Below are 22850 nucleotides of genomic sequence, written 5' to 3'. Positions count from 1 at the left end.
CATACATCTGCTCTCTCAACAATTGTTCTCTCAATGATGACCTCACTGTACTTTGAATCAATCGTGCATTTGCTTGTCTGCGATTTGACATTTTGTTACAGCAGCCCGTCTAGCTGGCCCCATTTAACATCCCCCAGCAGCCCCCAACCGACGCATACCCTATTTCCATATTTCAGTTTAATAAAAAGGTATTCACGACACAAGTTTTCACTTTGCGTGGCTTTAATTCTCTAATTGTATCTTAATTTTATGTAAATGTTGTCCCAGCTTCAACTGGCAGTTGGCTTATATGGCATATTCCTTTTCTTCTTCTGCTTCTTCTTCTTCTTCTTTTTCGCTTTCTTGCCTTGAAAGTCAGAGAAAAACTTTTGTTGCATATTTCTGGCGCGCATGTAGCGCGAGTCATTACGTTTTATAGACTTTATAAGAACTTCGCTGATGCAGTTTGGTCAAAAGTTTTTGCTGAGCTGCGTCGCGCTGCCAGGTGACTGCTCCTATATATAATAAATAAATATATATATATATGTATATATATATATACATATATGTCTGTATATGTATATATATATATATATGTAACTGATGAGCTTAACGAACGGAAGGCAACTTCCTCTTTCGACATTAAAGTTGAGCGAAAAGAACAACATTTTGAAGCGTTTATGGCCAACGCTGTCTTAGCCTGGCTTTTAATAGAATTTTTGTTCGCTTTGCTTTGGCTTGAGTCTGGTCAAACAGAAAAACAAGCTGGGAAATAAATCCCCTCATCTCCCATCTCATCTCATTAAATTACTTATATTGCTTACCACATGGCTAATCTAATAAGCAAACGGAGAAGTTCACATTTTGTTTAAGATTTAGTTCTCATTTAATTATCTAATTGGTTAAGTTTTTCATTTAAATAGAATTTAACCCAGCTTTAGTAGCAGCTTAACATGCCTTTTGTAAACGTTTCTTGTGAGTGAAAAGTTTTGAGATTTAGTTCAAATTTATTTAAATGTTCAGTCAGTGAGTCCAGCTGAAAAGTATGCTATACTTTTTTTGCTACAATGAAACTAGGAAAACTCGTTTGATTTGCATATCCCTTTTGTATATGCTGGATGGGTTTGATTTAAAGTGAATATTTAATTCTGTGGAGTGTTTTGGTGAAGTGAATATATATATGTATATGTATATATTGTATATCATATCTATGGTTGTTCTGGGTGATCAGAAGCTCTGTCATCCCTAGGCTTCAAGGATAGTTGAGCTCTTTAAAGAAACAAATCTTATTGAGCTATATAAAAACTGTTATAAAACCCATGCTTCACATATGTATATAACATTGAATGAATTTATACAAAGAATCTAGTTTTTTGTCTTTTACTGTAAGATATATTTACTAACATTTTGAAGTTTAAACAACTTTATCATACATCAATATTAAACTAAAATTTGATCAAAGCTGGCAATATATATTTATATATATACATATATACTTATTAAAATAAAGAATTACTCTACTCTTGAAAGATTACCCTTAGCTTACGCATTCGCTTGGTCTTCCATATTGCCTCTCTATATGCACCTATAATTAAGTCTTTATCTTATCAGTAACCAACCACCTTATACCCTTAACAATATATACTTATTTATATATAGCTCTTCCAATGAAATTTATTGCTTGCTTGCATGGTTAACTAAGAAAATAATTGGAATGCCTATGAATTATGGACATCATGTTTTATGTATAGCATATAGCAAGCCGATTTGTAACGGTGCATGGGCTAACTAACGAAGCGCACACAGACACACAAACACACGCACACACACACACAAGCACACTCAAGTGTCTTGTTGTTGTAGCTGTGGCTGTTACGTGCGAAGCTTCCTGCTTTTTGTGCAGCATTTTAGCTGGAGCATAAATTACAACTTCAGAGGTTAGCAACACTCACAAATACACACACACACACCAAGCCGCACACACACACATACAACAGATGCGTATTTATGCTGTGGGTAGCTGCTTGGCTGTCAGTGTCGCCGGCTGCCACTGCTTACATAATGTTAATGATGCTGCCCGGGCCTGTCCGTCCCGTGCCGGGGCTCATTTCATGTTGTTTGCAAAAAACATAAAAAATAACACAAATACAAAAGTAAATGTCAAACAATATGCAGCTGCTGCGACACGTGACATGAGGCGTGGGCATGACCTGCGGATGTGCACAATGGACGCACTGCATCCTTTACTAAATTGTTTTCCCCTGTTGCTGTCGCCGTTGTTGTTGCTGTTGTTGTTGTTGTTGTTGTTGTTGTTGTTGTTGTTGTTGTTGCATATTATTTCAATTTGGCGGCATAATAAAGTGCTTCCGTTGTGAGTCGCCTTGCAACGTGTATGCAACGCCTCAGCTGCAGCATCCCCAAGGATAATGCCATTCAAGCTTGGCTTCGTTATGCTTGTTTGTGCTGATGCACACATGGGGCGTCATGGGACAGTGCTATGTACTCCTGCCTTGACACGCTCACACACACGCACACATACACGCACACATACACACACAAATATACTCACACAGCTGCAAAGTTCATGGCCCCCGCTTTCAGCTCCGGCAATTGGCATTAAGTGACCGCCAAACGTGTCATTTGAGCTGCTCGAGCGGCGTCGCCTCTGCCCTGGCCAAGGTCAAATTTAACTGTTTTGATTTAATTTATTGTTGCATACATTTGAGCGCTCATAAAATGCCAAATACACAGACTGGCAGACACCTGCTCCAGCTCCCAGCGCGTTGCTTCTGCTTCCTTTCCCGTTTTTCTTTTCGTTTTTTTTTTTTTCAGCGGCTAGCAAAGCCAATATTTTGCTTGTCTGCCTCTGTTTATCTTTGTCTTTGTCTCTGAGCGCGTGCATGTGTTTGTGTGTGTGAGTATTTTGATTGCTTTTGCTCACACTCTTAGCACAACACCCCATTATACACATACACAAATACAGTCATCCCCACCCACACAGTCAAGAGGTGACTCAATGTCTTGCTCATTTCCTTCGAATGGACGAAACGAAACTATATTCAACATTTCTTTATGCCCGGCTGTCCGTATGTATGTGTCTGTGTCTGTGTGTGTGTTTGTGTGTGTCTGTGTGGGTAAGATTCTTTGTGGCATAAATAGGGGCTTTCTGCTGCCATATCATACATACATACACATACATATACATTTATATATGTGTATATGTAGCCAACTTTAAATGACTTTCCTTTTGCCCATTCGTAAAAGGCTTGTAAATTGCTTTTACATTGGTTTCTTGTTAACTTTATCTCATACCTTACCAAATATATTTCTTCTTCTACTTCTTTTTTATTTTTATTTTTTGCCAACTTTATTTTGCCTTGAAAATTAACTGAAAAGTTTTATTTTTATAACCGTAGCAAAATCTGTGCTAAGCTGACAACTTTAAGAAACCTTTCAAAATGGCTTCCAATCAATATTTTTGTTTTACACAGAGCTAAATATAAACTAGAGAGTTTTTATTAAAACTCTTGCTGCAACTCTAGCAAATTTTTACTAGCTCACAGCTGAGTAAATAGGTTTTTTTTTTTTTTTTTTTTTGTTTTTTCTTGCTATAATTAACTTGATTATGAGGTGCAACTAATGGGGTAGATTAGACTAGCTGAGTCGCTTCTCTGGCCTATTGCGAACTCTAACTTGCTTGTGCTTAAATTAGTTAGAGCTAAGCATAGACTTTAGCCAACTTTTAAGCACAGTTTAAGTTAGTCAAAAAAGTTAGAATATTACAGAAAATAATTTTATGTATTAGTTTTTCTTTTACAATTTTTACAACGCATCCAATAGTCGTGTTGATATGCCACTTAAAGTTTTAGCTCATTTGCGAACTTTTAACGATAACACAGTTTCAATTACAGTTTTACCGTCCCTTTTGCTCAACTACTATCCCTACCATTACTGGGTATTCAATAGTCGTGTTTATCTGCGCCTTAAAGCTTCATTAGCTGATTTTCCTTTTGCTTCCACAATACGAACTGTGCAGCCATTAACTGTTATCTCTTTCACAGTTTTCGGTTTCCACACGCTATTCGCCCGAGTCGTCCGATTGTCTGCTTCTGAAAGCTATATTTAATATACACTGCCCGAGAAGCAGCCGTTAGCTATAGCATGCCAGATGTTACAGCAATTGTTTCTTGCGCCAATGTCTGATAGAAATTGAATATTCATCAGGTTCAATTTATAGCCATGCATCGATTGCTATATTAAACCTTCAAAATTGGCTTTTCGCACTGAGAAGCTTTTATTATTAGCTTGTGCTATTCACATATATCTTGCCAAAAAAGAAACGCGAATCATATTGTGGGTGAAGAAGGCGCGGCTAATGGAAGAGTGACTGTGCTTTGCCCTCCACACACTCACAAACACACGCATTGTTTCTTTTCTCATTTTCTTGATTTTATTACTTTTACTTTTTACGATTTATTTGCCGAAATTTCGTACGCAGCTCAGAGCAGAGCAAAGAAAGGAAATTGGCGTATTGTTATGGTTTGTTGCTCCTGCTTCTCCTGCTCCAACTGCTGCTGTTCCTCTTCCTGTTGCTGCCACTGTCAGTGGCACTGGTATTCCCGCTACTATTGCAGCCACTCAAAACGCAATTTTGTGGCAAATTCAATCAACGTTGTTGTTAATCGATTCTGCATAGTCCACGCCCCCGCCATCAGGCTGCCTGTCTCCTTTATCAGCTTTCTCACATGTTTTCTCCATGTGCGCTGTATACTCTTTCAGCATTCAGCTTCAGTCTTGTGTACACACACAAACACAAACACAGACGCACACACACTGGCACACATGCACACGAGTTTTCATTAATCATACGCCATGTTGCATCCACATAGGATCCGCTGCAATCACTGACTGGCAAGTGGCATTGCACACGGATTTTCCATGCCTCTGCACACGTATCCACTCACTGCGATAGCTGAAGTGGGTCGGGAAGAATGTCGAGGGGACTTGGCTTGCAAACATAAACACATGGTTCTCCCACACACACACACACACACACGCACACATATGTTCAAATTCAATTCGGTATATTCCGCATATTCCATATTCTATAAACCCATTTTCATTTATTTCCGCAAAATAAAATTTAACATACATACATACATATCGGTTTTTTTTCTGGTGAAAAAATACAATTTTTGATGTGCAAATTCCACGTGGAATATATGTATATAGAAAATGCGTGAAATTGTGAGAGTAGAATATGCAATGCTCTTGCTGCCATGAAATGCTCTGAAATTGTTTTGATGGCAAATGAATAAAGTGGAGTCAGTTCAGCTAGCTGTAAACAGAAAAGTGTTTGGCAGAGGAGTAAGCAAACAAAATTAGCAATTCGATCTGTCAGAGTGAGCTAGGAGAAATGAGAGCAAAGGTATTTAATTTTAAATTTCTCGCTCTTATATTTGCAAAAAGATGACCCCGGTCGGAGGTTTCGTATATCTCTTAGATAGAAGCGAAAACTAGAAAGCTAGCTAGCTTCAAATATGCTTTAAGATCTGTCAGAATCGGTAGATAATGCTGTTTGACCTGTTAGTATATATCCATAGTCTTTATAGAGCTGCAAAATAGCCGATAGTAGCTTCACTCCATAGAATTCAATTCAGACTTATCGATTTGTAAGACATACTTTAAAAGCGTTTCCTCATATTAGCTACATTCCAATATATTAGCGGACCCGTTTAGCTAAAAGCTATTCTCTAAGTATTGCCATATATCAAAAGTAAACAACATCCATAAATTCGGCGCAAATTATTACTTATTATTATTGTAAATAATTGCTATTACATTATTATTCATAAATGTTTTGAACACCTCTAAATTTTCACTTATTTATAAACTTTACAAAGCTATGCCTTTTTTTTTATAGGCAATTTTTCAATAATTTATATTAGAGTGCAAAAGATTTCTCGATAGCTTCTCTCATAAACCATATATTAGTTATCTATTTAGTTTGGCCTTAAGGAAATACCTTTAATCTACTTGGCTGCCTATCAAAACCATCTACAACTATTAACAATTTATACAGTTTTAATCAGGCTATACAAACTTGTCGTGTATTTGCATGCTACCATTTGTTTGGCCAACAAAAACTTAGTTTAAATTGCTTTTCAAATTGCCAGACCCGTTTGAACTATGACTGGCAAATTTTAGCATATTATTTTGGCAAATGGCACGTTAGGTTTCTCGCCAATCAATAAAATCGAATTAACACACGCAAATATTTAAATATTGGCTTTATTTTTGCCCGCATACGATTAAAGCAGAACATTATGCTATTTCGGTCTCACTCTCTCCCTATCTCTCTCTCTCTCGCTCTTTCCGCACTGCCTCTCTCTCAATTTAGTAAATTGCACATGGACTATATAAAAGAAGATGGAAAAATTACGTTCGCTCCCTAAACAGGTTATCTAAATTGCAAATTTTGCGGCTTGCGTAATTGAAAAACATAAACCGGCAGGCAGAGCTGCGCTTAGCTATCTCCCTCTCACTCACCAGCTTCCTGTCTCCCTCTCTCTCTCTGCTTTAGTAATGCAGCATGGGCAGCAAATTAAATGAAAATGTCGCTAAAAATAGCTAGCGAATGTGTTGCCTTTCTCACTCTTTCATTTATGTTATTCCTCTCTCTCTCTCTTTCTCACACACACACACACACTCTTGGTAATGCAATTACAGTAGCGCTGTGTCAATTTACTGCAAAAATGGCTGTCATCGATTTCCGCTTATAGTCCGCATGTTATTCAATAATTTTGACGAAATCATTTTCAATGCGGTTCGATTTACACTCCTACATTGGGATTCCATTTTCGCTGCTCTCTTTTATGTATTTGACATTTTGTGTTTTGCGCTGCGAATGCTATCAAAAATATGCATTAATTTGTTGGAGTGTGTGCGTGAGTGTGAATGTGAGTGTGTATATGTGTGTGTGGCCTTTGCTGACAGCAACAACCATCGCTAACAGCCACATGAAGTTCAATATTTGCCCGCGTTAAACCGTCGATGTATTAACATAATGTGTCAGCAGAAAGCACAAAAAAAAAAAGTAGAGAATGTACGCACACACACAAATACACACACACACTCATGCATGCGCACACTTATATTGCTGGAACTTATGCAATAATATGTGTATTTTAGAAGAGGTCGCACAGAACAGTGACTAAAGGGCTTCCTATTGATGGATAAATGAGGACATTGTGAGCTGAGTAACTAGAGATGATTCGATAGAAAATATATAAATAGCATATAGCAAAAAATAGAGAAAGCATATTTTTAAGAAATTCTGATATTCATAAGAGAGAGAAGGTAAGCAGAGTGAGAAAAAGTTATGAAGGCCAGAACTATAATAAATAGAAGACCGTAGGGAAGGAAGAAAATGGGCTCCAATTGGATAGAGAGAACGAACGAAAAAGAGAGAGTTGAAATAAGAAAGACTGGGTGTATGAGAGTGGGAAAGTAGAGCTGCAGAGAGAGGAGAAACGGCAGATTTATATTGACATAAATGGAAATAACTTTATGAGCGAGAAAGAAAGTGAGGAGCAAGAAAACAGAGAAGAGAATAGTTAAATAAATCTATAATACAGTTTTGCTTATAGACAAAGAACTTAAAATTGAAAGGAAAGAGAGTGAGAGAGGGTAAAGGAACAAAGCTGAGATAAGCCAGAATTGAGTGTGGAAGAATAAAAGTTAGATTGGCAGTGAGAGTAAGATACGAGGTATATGTGAGAGAGAGTGAGAGATAGTGTGTGTGTGAGAGAGAGAGAAAGGGAGAAATAAAGTGGGTGTGGATGAGAGGGAGAGAGAGAGAGAGAGAGAGAGAGAGAGAGAGAGAGAGAGTGAGAGAGAGAGTGAGAGAGAAAGCAGATTTAGGGACTAAGAGGTATAGAAAGCGAGTGGGAGAGTGGCAAGAACGACTGACTAGGCAAAATAATCAACTCACTTCTAGATTAAGACATTGCTATGCCTCTAACACCCGCAAATACAAAAGAATAAGTTAAAGCGATAGACAACTTGGAGATGGATCATGAGTAATTACATACGTAATAAGACTCCTTTTGCCTGCTTCTCCTCTCCCTCTCCCCGTAGACACATAAATCACATTTGTGTAACTAAAACCTAGTTAGCATTCGCAGCGTCTCCATTACTTGCACACACATTTCGCAAAGTCTCTAACCACTGTGCGTAAACATACTTGAAGTTGTTGTGCTCAAATGTTTCTGTCGCTGGAAAAATATGACGACAACTGTCGGCAGACGATACCAGAGTTTCAGCCATTTTTCCAGCTGAAAGATCCAAATTGGCAAGGCACCGCGTTGCGTTAACTTCTTTTCCTGTCGCGGTCGCAAAGACCTCCTGCTCCTCCTGCTCCTGCTGCTGCTCCTGTTTGCTTTCAGGATGGCAGTTGCGTCTCTCGGCTGTCAGTTGCTGCTGCACAACGCTTCCGCTGCTTAAGCACAGACTAGAGTGAGGCTGTGGCTGAGGCATGTCACGTATGTTTGTGCCCAGGCATTCGCATAAACATTCCGTCACCATTTTGTGTCTACAGCTCCTGCCTGACTGCCTGACTGGCTGTCTGCCTGCTGCCTCCTGCTACGACCGCCTGCCAGTGTCTCCTGCTCCTGCTCCTGCTTGTGGCACATCTCATATCCATCTGCACTGACAACACATTGGCATTGACGGGCGCGCGTCGTTTGTGTTAAATGTCAGCGCTGTGGCAGCCCAGGTCCCTTTTGGCTGGGGTCACCGCAATTGACCTTCCATTCATCACGGGCTACAGCCACCGCCACCGCCACCGCCAGCGCTGCCAAGAGCTCTGCATATTGTTTACCAAGGCGAAACTCTATTGATGTTTACAAAATTCATTTATTGATTATGGGCACGAAAGTTTTTGGTTACTGAAACAACACAAGCGCAAAATGTGCTGGGCTCGGCGTTGCTCTGGCGCACTCTCGGGTCCACTGGGTCCGCTGTGGGTCCTCTCTAATTATCCACTCAAATGAGGCTGAAAACGAGTCGGAGCTGAGCTGTAACTGCTGTCAATTCCTTTTATTTAGCGTCTTCTCTTTCTCTCTGTCTGTCTGTCTGTCTGTTGGTTAATGATGAGTGCGTCGAGCTCTTCCATATGGCGACTTCCGTTTTACATTTTCACATTTTTCCTTGAAGCCTTTCTCTGCTTGGCAGCCAAAAAAAAAAAAAAAAACTGAATAACTGTAAATAAGCAGGTTTCGCCTTGGAATGCGAGAAATGCCAAGACAAATTCAACCCACACACACACACACACACACACACGCACTCGCACACACAAAAGGCAACAAATGAAAGACAAAAATATTTTGTAATGAAAGGACTTGAGAAATATAATAAATAATGACAAGTCCCCCAAGCACAGCAAAGTGAAATGCAACCATGAGTAAGGCGCTGCCCCCGCCCGCCCCCACTCACAATTTCTGCTATGTTTAAAGCACGATGACAATTAGAAAATCTTTTGGCACCGTATAAAAAGGGTTGGCTCCTGCCATCCAAATGTTTTCTCAGTGCTCATTTCGAGAATTCGTTTTTCTTTTCTCCTCTTTTCGCGTCTTTTTTGGCGTGAAAAATGAGCTGCAAGGCAGCCTACTATAGCCAAGGGGAAAAACAACAGCGAGTCGAAATTTTCTTTTCAGCTGCATTTGAGCGTGCAAAAGATTTATGCTTGGGCCTTATTTTTTCATTATCTTTTCCTTTAGCCAGATCACAATGATGAACCAATTGTTGAGCTGCAAATCTGTGTCGCGCTTCTCATCAGCTAATTGATGTGGTTGCGCTCTTTCTGGGCGGATAACAAATTGAGGCTGAAGTAAATTTAAATTTTGCCATGACTAAGAGAAACTTTCGACGAATAGTGCTTGAGATATTAGATATATTCATTCGACATGCCTTCAAATTGAGATGTAACTGAAGAGAAATTTATTTTGGGAATGTAAATGCAAAAGGCAGAGTTAGCTCTGGCAGACCCCATCAAGTATATATAGTATATTCTAGATTAGGAAGATATTTAAAGTCGTTTAAAGTCTCAATCTCTGCATACCCGTGAATGTGTCTCTATGTATATGTATAAATAACTAGAAGGATAGCGGCTCTATACTGTGAGTACAGTATTTTCCAGTCAGGCATTCTCGATTATCATACTCTTACTTATTATTCTAGCATATATCATATTAAATTCATAAACATATTCATTTATATTTGTTTCTAATTATAAAATCAATTAAATATTTAATTTCAAATTATACAATAATATTTAAATATATTATAAGTAATAATGACAAACAAAAAAAAAAAAAAAAAAAAAAAAAAAAAAAAAAAAAAAATGACATGACACAAAAAAGTGAAATATCCAAAACATATTTGTCAATTGATTCAAATTTGCATAACATGTCAATTTAATGTAACTTTTTGCATTCTATGAAGCAATCAGAAAACATTTACTAAATTATTCAAAACTAAGCTGAAGAGCCAACAACAACAAAAACAAAGGGCAACCCGCTGACAACATGAAAACACAGCAGAAAATGTAAAACATGAAAACCATTTTATGATGAAAGCCAAACAAAAAGCTCAATTTAAAATGCAACCAAAGGCCTGAGAGATGTGCAATATAACTGTATATATATACACATACATTCATACCTATATATACGCATATGTATGGCACCCACTGTTCCAGCTGAGTCGAATTCTTGCTGCAATCTCGCTGCCTAAATTAATTAATTGCTGCTGCCCTGTCGCTGGCAATTTGCCACGCCCACATCGAGAACTATAAATTCAATTTGCTTTAGCTATATATGTATTCTATATACATATATGTATGTATATGTGAAGCATAATTTTTTTGCTGCTTCGCTGTCGCTGAGAGGGCCAAGTCAGCAGCGAAGCCAAAGTAACTTTTGCCAGCACCCGAAAATCCTTTTTTAATTAAATTTTCTGTACATTTTGCAGTTTTTAGGTTTGAGTTTGAGACAACGACGAACCCAACGTCTCATATATGACAAGCAAGTCCTTTGACTTCGCTGTCTCTCTCTCTCTCTCTCACACACACACACACTCGCATTCTTTCTCACTCCATCTCACTCTGTCTCTCTCCCGCTCTGAGGCTTCTTGCAATTGCGACTGTAACCAAAGACAAAGTTTTGAGCTGCCTGCATTCTGCTTGCCTCTCTCTCTCTGCCTCTCCCTCTCCCACTGTCCCTGTCTCTGTCTTTCCTCTGCCTCTTATGCTACTTGCCGTTGTTGCTTTTGTTTTCTGTCAACTTAATCCAATTAGATGCACACGTACTACAACAACACTCCGTCTTGGCATTGAGCACATATGAACGCAGTTTGCACTCTGATTTTCGACCTACCTCGTCTACTTTGGCTGGCTCGCATTTATCATCCAGTCACGATAACAAATACCACCCGAGATAAGAGCATTTTTGTTTGCAGATGACACAGCTTAGCGTATCTCAGATAAGATGTGTTATGTGTCACAAAGGCGTTTATGATATCCGACATTCATTCTTCGTATAACATGAGAATAAATAGCAAAGCAATTGTCTGGGAGTGTATGAATATTTTTAAGGGAGCAGATACTTATATGTATATTTTAGGAAAATTTGTATATGTTACTTTGAAATTTTGTAGAATTTATTGCCAAAAGTGGATCTATATATGTCCACCCCAAGCGCTCTGTTAGGCTTAATTGACTCTTTCTTATTTTTGTACGAATATTTTCGTTATATATTGATATTTCTGTGAATATATACATATATTATATTCTAAGCAAAAAGTGAGCATATTATAAATTTCCAATAACTTTTAATAAGCTCTTATTTGGTTTAAGTTTTGCGTAATGAAGCACAACCATTTTCATGAGCTCGAAAATATGTATATTTTAGTTTACAAACTGTTGTAAAAGATAGTCATACATGTATTTATTAATATTCGCATATCTTCTATATATATTTTTATATTTATGTGCATGTCATATATTTTAGAAATTAAACAGAAAGAATTAAAATAAAACAAGCTGATTAATATTTAATTACATGACTATCGTAACTTGTACTCGTTAGTTGCTCTCTCTCTCTCTATCTCTCTCTCTCTCTCTTTCACTCTCTCTCATTCTCTTTGAGATCGTAACTCTATACAACATGATCTCATTATCTCTTGCAGCCTGCCCCTCTCAGTCTCTCTTTAATTATCTGCAGCTTATCAGTGGCTGACCTGCTGTGCAAATTATGAACTCACAAGCAAAGTCAATGGGTAGAGTGAAGGAGAGGGATATATATATATTCTTTATTAACTCAATTAGCAGATTGTTATATACCCTGTAAACAAATATTTGCCAAGGATTACAGTTTACTTGAATTTAGAAAGGTGAGGTGACAAAAGACTAAGATTTCCTGTACATATAAAATTTCTATTAAATCTGATATATAAAGCTAATCTTAAATTATATATGTATGTATTGTATATTATATAATAATCAAGAAATGCTCATAGACAGCCCTTGCCGTTAACTTTTATAAATATTAAAATATATAAATATAAACTCTGGATTTATGATACTCATCATATCTATCACATCTCCAATTATCTGCAATGGAAATTTCTTTAGAAGCCAATCAAAAAAGTAACTTTTATATATATTATATATATAGAATATCTATCAGCCGTATTAATCTATACAGTCCACACTATTTTGTCTTATCTCTGCAATTGGAGGCAGGCAAAGTCAAACCAGATGCTGTTCAGTTGCTTTGGTTAAGCTGAAACTGTTAAAATATCGCTAAGGCAGAGCTGTTATCAGTGCGCTGCTCTCTATATGATGTGTCTATCTCTCACTCTCTCTCTCTCTCTCTCTCTTTCTCTCCCTTTTCTGTTCTCCCTGGCTCCAGCTACAACCCTCTCGATTTAGCTTTGTCTCTGTGTGTAACAGCATTTATGAACATGACGTGCATTTTTATGAGAGACAAACGCACGCTCCAATCTTTGTTTTTATAAATAATGATTTGCTTGTATTGGTTGGATGCTGCTGTGGTACCCTTTACCTCCCACTCTCTCTCTCTCCTATTCTCTCTCGCTCTGCTGCTCTGCCTGCTTCGAGCTTAGTAGCATTTTTGCAGTCGAAAACGTGTGACACTTGCGTCCGGCATGCGCTGGTGGAGACAAAATTAATTACAAAATACTCATAATTTAAAATTTAATACAAACGCTGTCATCCACTCAATTGCAGCCGTCCGCCGATGCGCACACAGCACAGGGTGCGCTGACAGCAGCAACAGCAACAGTAACAACAACAGCAGCAGCAGCAACAGTTGCTGCAACATCCGCGTCATCCACAGAAATTGAGCAACTGCAGCAGGCGCTGCTCGAGAAGCAAACGCAGCTCTACGCTTTGGAAACAGCTTGTCTGCGCGAAACGGAGCGTCAGGTGGAGCTGGAGGATAGTGTGATTGCGTGGCAGGACAAATACGATCGACTCTACGAGTCGCACAAGCGCGTGCAGAAAGTCAATCAGAGTCTGGAGGACAAAATGCTCAAGCTAGTTGATCGCAACACCAACGAGCGAGCGCAGCTCACCAGCGATGTGGCCACGCTCAGCGTGCGATTGGCCCAGGCCAACTTCAATATTGCCAAGCTGCAAAGGGAAATCGTGAGTAGAATGAATTTATATTCATATTGAATCATACAGCAGTATATATGAACACTGAATACTAAATGCGGGTCTTATGGGCTTAAAGTCTGTCGTTAGCATATGTCTTTGAGGTATTGAAAAGTAGAATCAGCCTCAAATTGGTATCAGGCATACATAAACACACGTTCTACATTCTGATAGACATTTTAGAGAAGTACTGGGATCACATTGAGTATAATAGATAGATGTACTTTATAAAAAATATGTATATAATTAACTATTCGTATAAATTAGTATATTTTAGATGACCAGGCTAATGTAGTGTCAAAAGTATGCCAAAATGAATTTCGATTAATTCCGAACATTTTTCCGAAAAATAAGATTGAAATTTAAGAGCTTCTCAAGTTGATTAATAAATAACGATAAGCTACTATATATATTTAAAAGTATAAACAGTAAAAAGTATATACATATTTACATTTAAAATATACACAATTTATGCTTATAAAAAATAACAGCAATATCGATCATTTATAAAAAATCTACTCTTAAAACAATATGAAAACATTGACGTAAAATTTCTATGATGATGAAAATCAATTGCTGTGAATATTTCCTCATTTTTGCACTGTATGTCAGCTTATTAAATATCTATAAAAGCTAAGTTGCTTAAAGAAAGCAGAATATCAATAAGGGCATACGCCTAGTAAATAGAATGAGCTAAACTTAAGCACTGGCTCAAGTACAGCTACACAAAAGCTCATATTAAACGAATTCAATTTAATTAATATAATTCGAATTCAGCAAATTTATGATCCGTCAATATTTTACGGAAAGCTTATGCGCCTTGCAAAAAGGATCCAGGACATAAAAAGAGTTTTTCTTGAATAAAAAACAAAGTTAAACTACTTAATAACACTACACTCCCGAACGAGTTAATTGCTTAGATACAAATTTAAAATAATAAAAAACTAAAGACTACGAAACTTCTTAGGTCAATTAAAAGCAATTTCGATTCATGCATAATATATATGTAGCTATTACCCACAAGATAGATAAAAGAAAGGAAAAAACACCAAACAATTCTCATGCTTTGTTAATTAGTGTAGCCTGATGAGAGCGGTGAGTGCGCCAGGGAAATTGTAATGCGCTTTTCAGCAGCATAAAAAATGCAGAGAAAAGCATCGAATTTGCGCCCGTAAGGCTGGCCAACTAATTGGTGGCCAACTTTTTGGATAGCTGTTACCAAAAGGGTGCGGAGCTTCGACGGGGACGAGGCATTCAACATTGGAACTTTAAGCTCCTGAAAGTCGCTTAGTAGAGCTAAACAAATGCAAGGCGGCAAAGCGTTCAAAACTAGAAACTTTTCCAATTCACTTTGGTTTTTTTGTTTTTGTTTTTTTTTTTTTTTCTGCTTGCTTTTTGTATATTACGAAGCCAAACACGAAAAATATCTGCGCGAAAGTTTTCAATTAAGGCAAACAGTAAAACGCCATCGGGCCAAATGCACTTCAGCTGAGCGTGGCACAAGCTGGGCGGGAGGGGGAGAGCGAAGAGTGGGGCTTGGCATCAGGAAGCCTTTTAACGCACTTTTACTATAATCGGAGCAGCGTCCAGGCTGGGTCGAGGTCGAGGTATTTGTACTGGCGATAGTCCATGCTGCAAACAATTAGCGACCCATCGGCCAAAAGGGAATCTACAAAGTTGAGGTAATGGTTAATGGGTCTGCCCAAGTTGGCAACGTTTACACACACACACACACACACATACACACACAGTGCAAGTCTCTATATATAGAGCTGGTCAACTAACAAAGTGCAGCTTTATTTTTTATTTCTTTCATTAACTTGTTTTTGTCTTTGTCGCAAGTGTTGGCACAAATTAATACTTATAAAAGGAAAAAGGACATTTTCACCTTTTAAAAAGTTCCCCTCGAGGATTTTATTTTGTTGCGTTTTAAAGTGGAGAGGGTGTGTGTTGACTGATAGGAGAAGAGGTAGTGGAGCTTGGTAGTTGGAGGTAGTAGAGACTGTAGTAAATGTTGGTAGTTAGAGGTTAGACCAGAGGCATTAGAGCTAGAGGTAGTAGAGCCAGCAGTAGGAGAGCTTGGTAAACTGAGGTAGAGAGCGAGAGGTAGTAGAGCTTGGTCGGTAGAAACAATAAAGCTAAAGGTAGCTTAGTCAGCTTATATAGAGAGAGGTTTATGTCCTATATAGTAACTTTCAAGTATTTGAATTTGTAGCCACTGTTCTCTAAAGATTCTCTAGAGTTATCTTAGAGCTACATATTCATGATTCTTATAGTTTCTTAATATCAGTTCCAAAAACTAAACATGCTGTTTCACTTTCATTTTATTAGTTTTCAATTTTCACCTCGAGTCCAGCCATTTCCACTCACACTCCACCCCTAAATGTGAAATTCTCTTAAAGGAAACTCCCAGCTGATTCACTTTGGATGCTAACTAAAAGTATTCCAATACCTAGACGACAGTTCGCCCCTGGCAGAAAGTAATTTACCATATACCTCATATAGTATATGGTAAAAATTTCGTTGATTGCAGTTGGCTGTTGCTATTGCTTTTTGTTGTCTGTCGTTTGTTGCTGTTTTCGTGCGTTTGGGGCTTGGCGACAATGTCAATAACCTTTAGTCGTATTTTTGCGCTTTGGCCACCCTGCTCGGCCGGATGAAAAATCAGCACTTGGTCATGGACTGTCGCTGCGTCACGTGCCATCGTGAATTCCGTGCCCTCTATCTTCACTCTATCTCTTTCTTTCGTTCTCTCTCTCTCTCTCTCCCTCTGTATCTGACTTGCTCTATCTGCATCCTGTGTACCTTTGGCATGCCTTGGCCATGGATCGTTAATCTGCCGTTGGCTTTTTGCATGATAGCTCGGCATTTCCGTTGCAAAACACTTAGCCGTATGCCATAGTCCTCTGCTCGTCCTGTAAACTGTTGTCTATACTCGATCTCTTTCACTCTGTATGCGTGTGTGTATGTGTGTGTGTGTGTGTGTGTGTGAATGGGGCGTCGCTGTGTCCTGTAATCGCTTGCCATCCTTGACGGTTGTTGTGGGCTGTTATTGTTTACTGTTCAGCCCGTATGCAAAAAGATTTCACTCTCAAATACCCTGCAATCAGCTTTGAGTTGGAGGTTGCTTTAAAGAGCCATAACGTTTTCAAGCGAGTAAGTAGACTACTTAGCGGTCAATGGCTGCTGAATGCTGGCGGGGGGTGAAAGGCTGTGAAGGAGTTAAGTATTGCTGGCTGAGCATTGAGATTTCTGGGGGAAGTATTAAGTGAGTTTGCAGCTGACAGATTTCATGGAACAGGAGAATATCTATAATACTATATTTATATATATTTCAAGACTACTCTATAAAGAGTCTCCCACTATTCTTCAACATCTGCTCCCCAAAGTCCATGTGCTACCTGAAAATCCTATGGTATTTAGCTGCATGCTTTGCAGCGTTTTGTCCATGCCATATTCTTTGGTTTCGTTTGAATATTTGATGGGCACTGGCTTCTATTTTGATAGAGCCATAACCCTTGCCCGCCGCCTCCCCAGTCCCAGTGCCCCACCATGGTAATTCCCACTTGCATTAAACGCCGAGCAATTGTAAATATGCGGAGCCCCGTTGCGCTGCAATTGGAGCAGATAAAATGCAAGCGCACAGTTCACGTGGCAATCGCAATCGCAGAGCTAGCACCAGCGCCAGGGCTCGCGGCTCAGTCGCATTGATGTGTGGGCGGAGGAGTGTTTCCGTTTTACCCCATTCTCATTTGTTTTTTTGTTTTATTTCTTATTTCTTATGTTGCTTCCTCTGCCTTTGCCCGGAACCGGTGTAATTAATGTTATGTACCTGGCGGCATCTGTTTTGAGTGTTGTTCGCGCTGTTCACTTGTGCTTGAGTTGTGCAAGTCAAGACGGCGGCGTTGCCTCATTGTCATCTTCCATTTGAATGCGCGGCCCGAAAACTTTTCAGAGTACGCCCTGTGCAACGGTGCGTATAAGTGATTGCATTCTCAAGCTGCTTTCCTGCCATCCTGTTGCTCAAAACTCTGCCCCTCTCCCTGTTCGCCTCACACCTCAGCCTCTGGCTTAGGCGCCGCTGCTTGGGCGCTTGTTTTGGGCCTGTGTGCTTAATTTCTTAAAAGTTATTTACATATTTGCCTGATGTGGTTTCCCCAACTAAGCGAACGTGGCTTAGTTGGGCCTCCTCGGCACAGCTGCTGTTGTGGGCGTGGCTGTGCCACGTTCGTGTTGACTGATGGCTCTGGCGTCTAGCAGGATATTGGCCCAGGGATTTGTGAGTTTTGAGGTAAAGTGCTATTTGAGGCAAATATTGGAGCCTCGAATTAGCTTTATCTAGCAGCTAACAGGAGCGGAGAGACCGAGTGTGGTTGCAACAATTTCAAAAGTTTTATTGTATTTAAAGCCAGCATCAAATGGCTTTCGCTTATATTGCTTTTAAGTCAATAGCTTACTCGTTTATTTACTCGCCTCTGCCATTTTTTCTAGCTCTTATTCTTGCCTACTTTCGCTCATACTTAACTCGGCTACTTCTTTGTATTCTGTATTCAGTGTATTACTTTTGGTAGCAGTTCTTTGCCCTCTGTCTTTATTACTTCCTGTATAGCTTTTTTCGCTCTACCCCTTTCTAGCTGCTTTCCTCTTTCATGCGTCACCCTTCATTCCATTCCTCGATATATCTTTCATTCTTCCTTTATCTTTCTCTCTCTCTCTATTGCTATTTCGTTTCCTCTCTTTCTCTATCTCTCTCTTCTCCTCATTCTCATTCTCTCTGTCTTCTTCTTGCTCTCTCCTTATTTCATTCCCACTATCCCTCTTTCGCTCTCTCTCTCTCTCTATCTCTCTCTCATTTCTACTAGTTTTCCATGCTCTCACTCTTTTGATCTATTTTTTACTGATTTCTTTCACTCTGTCTTCTCTTTCGCTCCTTTTTCTATGTCCCTTCTTCTCTTCTCTGTTATTCATCATCAGCCTCTCTATGCGATTCAAAGAGTCGATATATCTCTGATAGATTATACATATATAATAGCTGCAAGCCAAGCTCAAATTTCCACCTCATGCATTCTACTGCCGTACCTCAATTTCACCATCGTATATAGATATCTCCATCGGCTTACAGCCCAAAATCAAATCAAGCTACGAAACAACAGTGTAACACTCACGGCTCAACTAATCCCGCTGTGAATCTATCTTGTTTTTAATTTCCCTGCACAAACATTGAACCGACTTCCGCTTGCATGTCAAATGAAGTAAAAAGTAATAAAAGACCTGGAAAATATGCGGCCGAAAGTGCACGCAAAATGAAAACCAACAAAAAATGGTGGGAAAGAGTTCACAATGAAGGCAGGAAAAAACTGTTTCGCATTACAGCAATAAAGCTGCGGAAAATCAAAGCTGAACTGTTGTTTCATCCACGATATGAATCGCTCAGTGTTTGTTTTTTCATGAGGAACAGCAACAAAAAATGAACAACTTACAAAATTGGCAAGAAAAAATGCAAAAAAATTAACCAAAAGATAAACAGAGAGAGCGAGAGAGAGAGAAAGGCAACCCAAGTAAATAAATACCAAGGCAACCAAGCGGGGTGCTCGAGCATACACAGAACCTGATGTACATTCGACCAAACTTCTGGTCTATAAATGTCTACCTCTACGCACACATTTGCATATTGCAAACACTCACACACACAAACATAGATAGCGGCCATTGTGGCTCACAGTTTTTTATGCTACAGCCGTTTCCCTTTTCCCTTTTAAAGGATATAATGACTGTGTTATTAAGTATGTAACGCATTGGGAATGCATTTTAGTTTGTCATCTCCGCATTTCTTTTTTTTTGCCAGCTTTACTCCTGTCTCTCTTTTATGGCGGACAATAACGAGCTTTTATTGACCCCTGCGTGGTCACAAAAAACCAACTGATGTGTGATGCGATGTGTTTTCATACATGTAATCGATGGCTTGTTTTATGTGTCCTCGGGGACCTGTAAAAAAACAAGAGAAGTCATATCAAGGTTTTCTTGAATATTATTGCTCAAATAAAATATTGTTTAAATAAACGTTATTTGGCTGGAATTATGTTGAATGAATGTAACTAAAATTCTGTTGATTTATTGAGAGTTTGATTTAGATTAAAATTGAATTGCAATCATCTGCAACAATTTATTGAAGTACAGAAAAATATTTAAATATTTATATATACATAAAATATAAAAAGTCAACATTAAATAAAATATATAGTATAAACTAATTCTTGACTGAAAAGTGTATTTTATAAAAATAAAACTTTAAATGAGGAAATATATATTATTTTAATATAATATATACATTCAAATTAAATTAGAAATGTTGAACCTAGAAGGAAAACTTATGCTTATTCTAAGCTCATTTGCACTCCACAACAAATTTTCTTTTCCTTCTCTGTCCACACAAAACAATTCTCAAACAAAGAGCATCAGCACTTCGCTCTTAGCTTGGTAAATTTGCCACTTGTTATGCCTTTTTCCCTTTTAAGTGGCAGACTGTTGCTTTTTTGGCTCTTTTGTTTGAGGCGGAGGGCTGGCTGACTGGCTGGCTGACTGTCGGTAGCGAACCTGGGGCGTTATTTCATTTCGGCCTGACAAATCGATATTTTAAGCATTTTAATGTCTGCGCCAGGCGCAAAATGTTGGCGCCAGGCCCAAACCGTTGGCCTGAGTATCCAGGTCCATGTCCATGCCCGTTTCCGTATCCGTATTCGTGTTGCCCCGTTTCCCGCTACGCTGCGTGTGTACGACTGTGAATGTGTGTGAGTGTGTGTCTGTATGTATTTGTGTGCACTAACTTACCCTTATGCTACAGGCTTCAACCCCAGCGCTGGCAGCATGTGCACCTCATATTTTTCTACAATTAGCCTTAATTTAGTGCATCAATCATGATACTAGAAGCAACAAAAATAAGACGCCTTCACTTATTTTTAGAGTGGCTCCCTCAATCTGTACATATTTTTAGCCGGAACTCGGCTAGATAACCAAATGTAATGTACTCTCTGGGTGAGAGAGTGTGTGTGTGTGTGTGTGTCTGTGTTAGTTTAAGAGCCATTGTGGCTTTCAACTGAGATTCGGACCGTTAAGTGGTTTCCAGTGTGGGTTGATTGTGCTTTGCATACGAACAACATGAAGCAGGTGGCCCTCCAGTGGGCGGGGCGGCACAGAAATTAATGTTACCCAAAAGTGGAAAACATTGGAGCACACTTTATATAAATGTTGCCAATTTTATCTAAAATGAAGCTAATGTTATGCTTTGTAGTTTGAATTAAGGTTGAGTCAATCTATATGTTAAGTGCTTGGAGTTGGTTTTGCTGAAGTATTATTAACTAAGGGGTTAAGAGACCCAAATCAAGCGAAGCTTCAAATTGAAAATTTGTTTTATTTTCCCAAAGTCGAGAGAGTTGAGAGTTAAAAGAGATTTTTTAAATAATTTTTAATTAAATTGTTTAAGTTTGGATGGAGCTAAGACTCTCTTAGAGAGAATTTAATGGAAATACAAATATTATTTTCCAATACATTTGCTTGATGGGAGCGTAAATATTTATTGGAGAATAAAGAATCGAGTAAATTTTTTCATATGGTTGCCTGATAATAGGTGTAAAATATTTAAATGCTGCCTGGCAGTTCAATTGAAATATCAGATTCAAATTATGAAAGCGTGTTTATTAATAAAACATATAAAGCTTGTTTCAATTTCAAGCGAATGACAGGCAGATTTAGCCGTAAACCGAGCTTTAGCTTTTTTCTGCTCATCGAGTTTTGAGCTCGAATTTTTTAATACTCCAATTCGTACGGCACAACAGCTGCAGCAGCAGCACCTACAGTAAGCGCCATGCAAATGCTGAATTACGAGCAGTTTTTGTTTCGGCTTAAGGGCAACAATGGGTCGTGGCAGGCATTTGATAGAGTGCAGCGAGCCAGCGCAGGTTTAAACCCTCTCACTGTTGACTCTGGGCGAAGGCAATTGGCCAGCTTAACATGGGGGAGGCGATAAGGAAACATGCAACCGACAACATTTTATTGTTAGTTGTGGCACAGAAAACACAAACATCAAAAATTGCACAATTTTAGATTTTTGCCTCACTGAAAGCTGAAAACCAAACAAAATGTGAATACGCTAGAAAAAAAGGGAAAATATATACATAAATGTATATACAAATATAAAGCGATATATACATATGTGTATATGTGTGCGTGTGTGTGTATTAATAGTGTGTAGCCCACATAAAAGTTTAACATGTCCGTCGAGTCGAGTCGAGTTGAGTTGAGCTGAGTTTTGTGCGAGCTACGTCGACCCCCAACTGCACTGTGTGTGAGTGTTTGAGTGGTTTGCTGATGGGTTGTCTTCTTCTTTTTTCGAGCATCTGCAGCTGTTTCACTGCTTGCAGCTATGCAATTTTCATTTTGAAGTTTTGCGCTGTGGGAACGACTTTGTCCGTTCGTCTGTCCCCTAAAGAAGTTTGACGCGCGCCATTGGCCGACAGCTTTCTAATTTGCAATATGGCCAACACTTTTCTCTCTTGTTGTTGCTGTTGCTGTTGTAATGCGCTTACTTAAATCAAGTGTGAACAGGGCTAAGAAAATGTTACGCGCACTTAACCCCGCTTTGGCGCTTTGGGCCATTTGTCACGCTCCACGCGGCGTATGCGCAATATTTTTGCATATATATGTATGTATGTATGTATATATGTATAGGTAAAGCGATCTGGAATATTTCGCCTGCACTTGATATATGCACATTGAATTGCTGCGAGAGTAACAACACGTCAGCCACGCAAATCAGCAATATATCATTTGTCTGCTTCTTCCGCCTTGTCTTTTCTTGCCGGCTAGCTGTTTCTCTCTCTCTCTCTGTCACTCTCCAGCCCAGCCTGGTTTAAGTGGCATGCAAAAATCCAACGTCAGTCAAGTAGAAGGCAGCAGGCAAGGCAGCTAAGCAAATGCAGCAGTCGGTTCGTCATATCGTTTCCATCGCAACTCTTTTACTTTTTGCTCAGTTTTACTCTCCAAATACCCTGCACACATTGAAAAAGGGATGAGCTGGCTGAGATCAATAGAGTTCTTTTAGTTTTATTCTCTCACCTGCTTGCATGTCTAGGGTATC

General features: G+C 39.0%; 1 protein-coding gene across 2 annotated transcripts in view; it reads left to right on the top strand.

The window, feature by feature from the left end:
• LOC108613776 (uncharacterized) overlaps positions 1–22850 on the top strand; it is a 43659-nt gene that overhangs the window by 1338 nt on the left and 19471 nt on the right. For both annotated transcript variants that reach the window (XM_089468412.1, XM_089468411.1), the window contains exon 2: positions 13289–13708. In XM_089468412.1, the coding sequence (XP_089324538.1) occupies positions 13289–13708 (420 nt within the window). The remainder of the gene's footprint in view (positions 1–13288; positions 13709–22850) is intronic.

The sequence above is a fragment of the Drosophila arizonae genome, chromosome 4, assembly GCF_054131065.1.
Source record: "Drosophila arizonae isolate 15081-1271.41 chromosome 4, UAZ_ARI_1.0, whole genome shotgun sequence".
Lineage (NCBI taxonomy): Eukaryota > Metazoa > Arthropoda > Insecta > Diptera > Drosophilidae > Drosophila > Drosophila arizonae.
The sequence above is the reverse complement of the archived record's forward strand: the minus strand, read 5'-3'. Positions and strand labels throughout refer to the sequence as shown.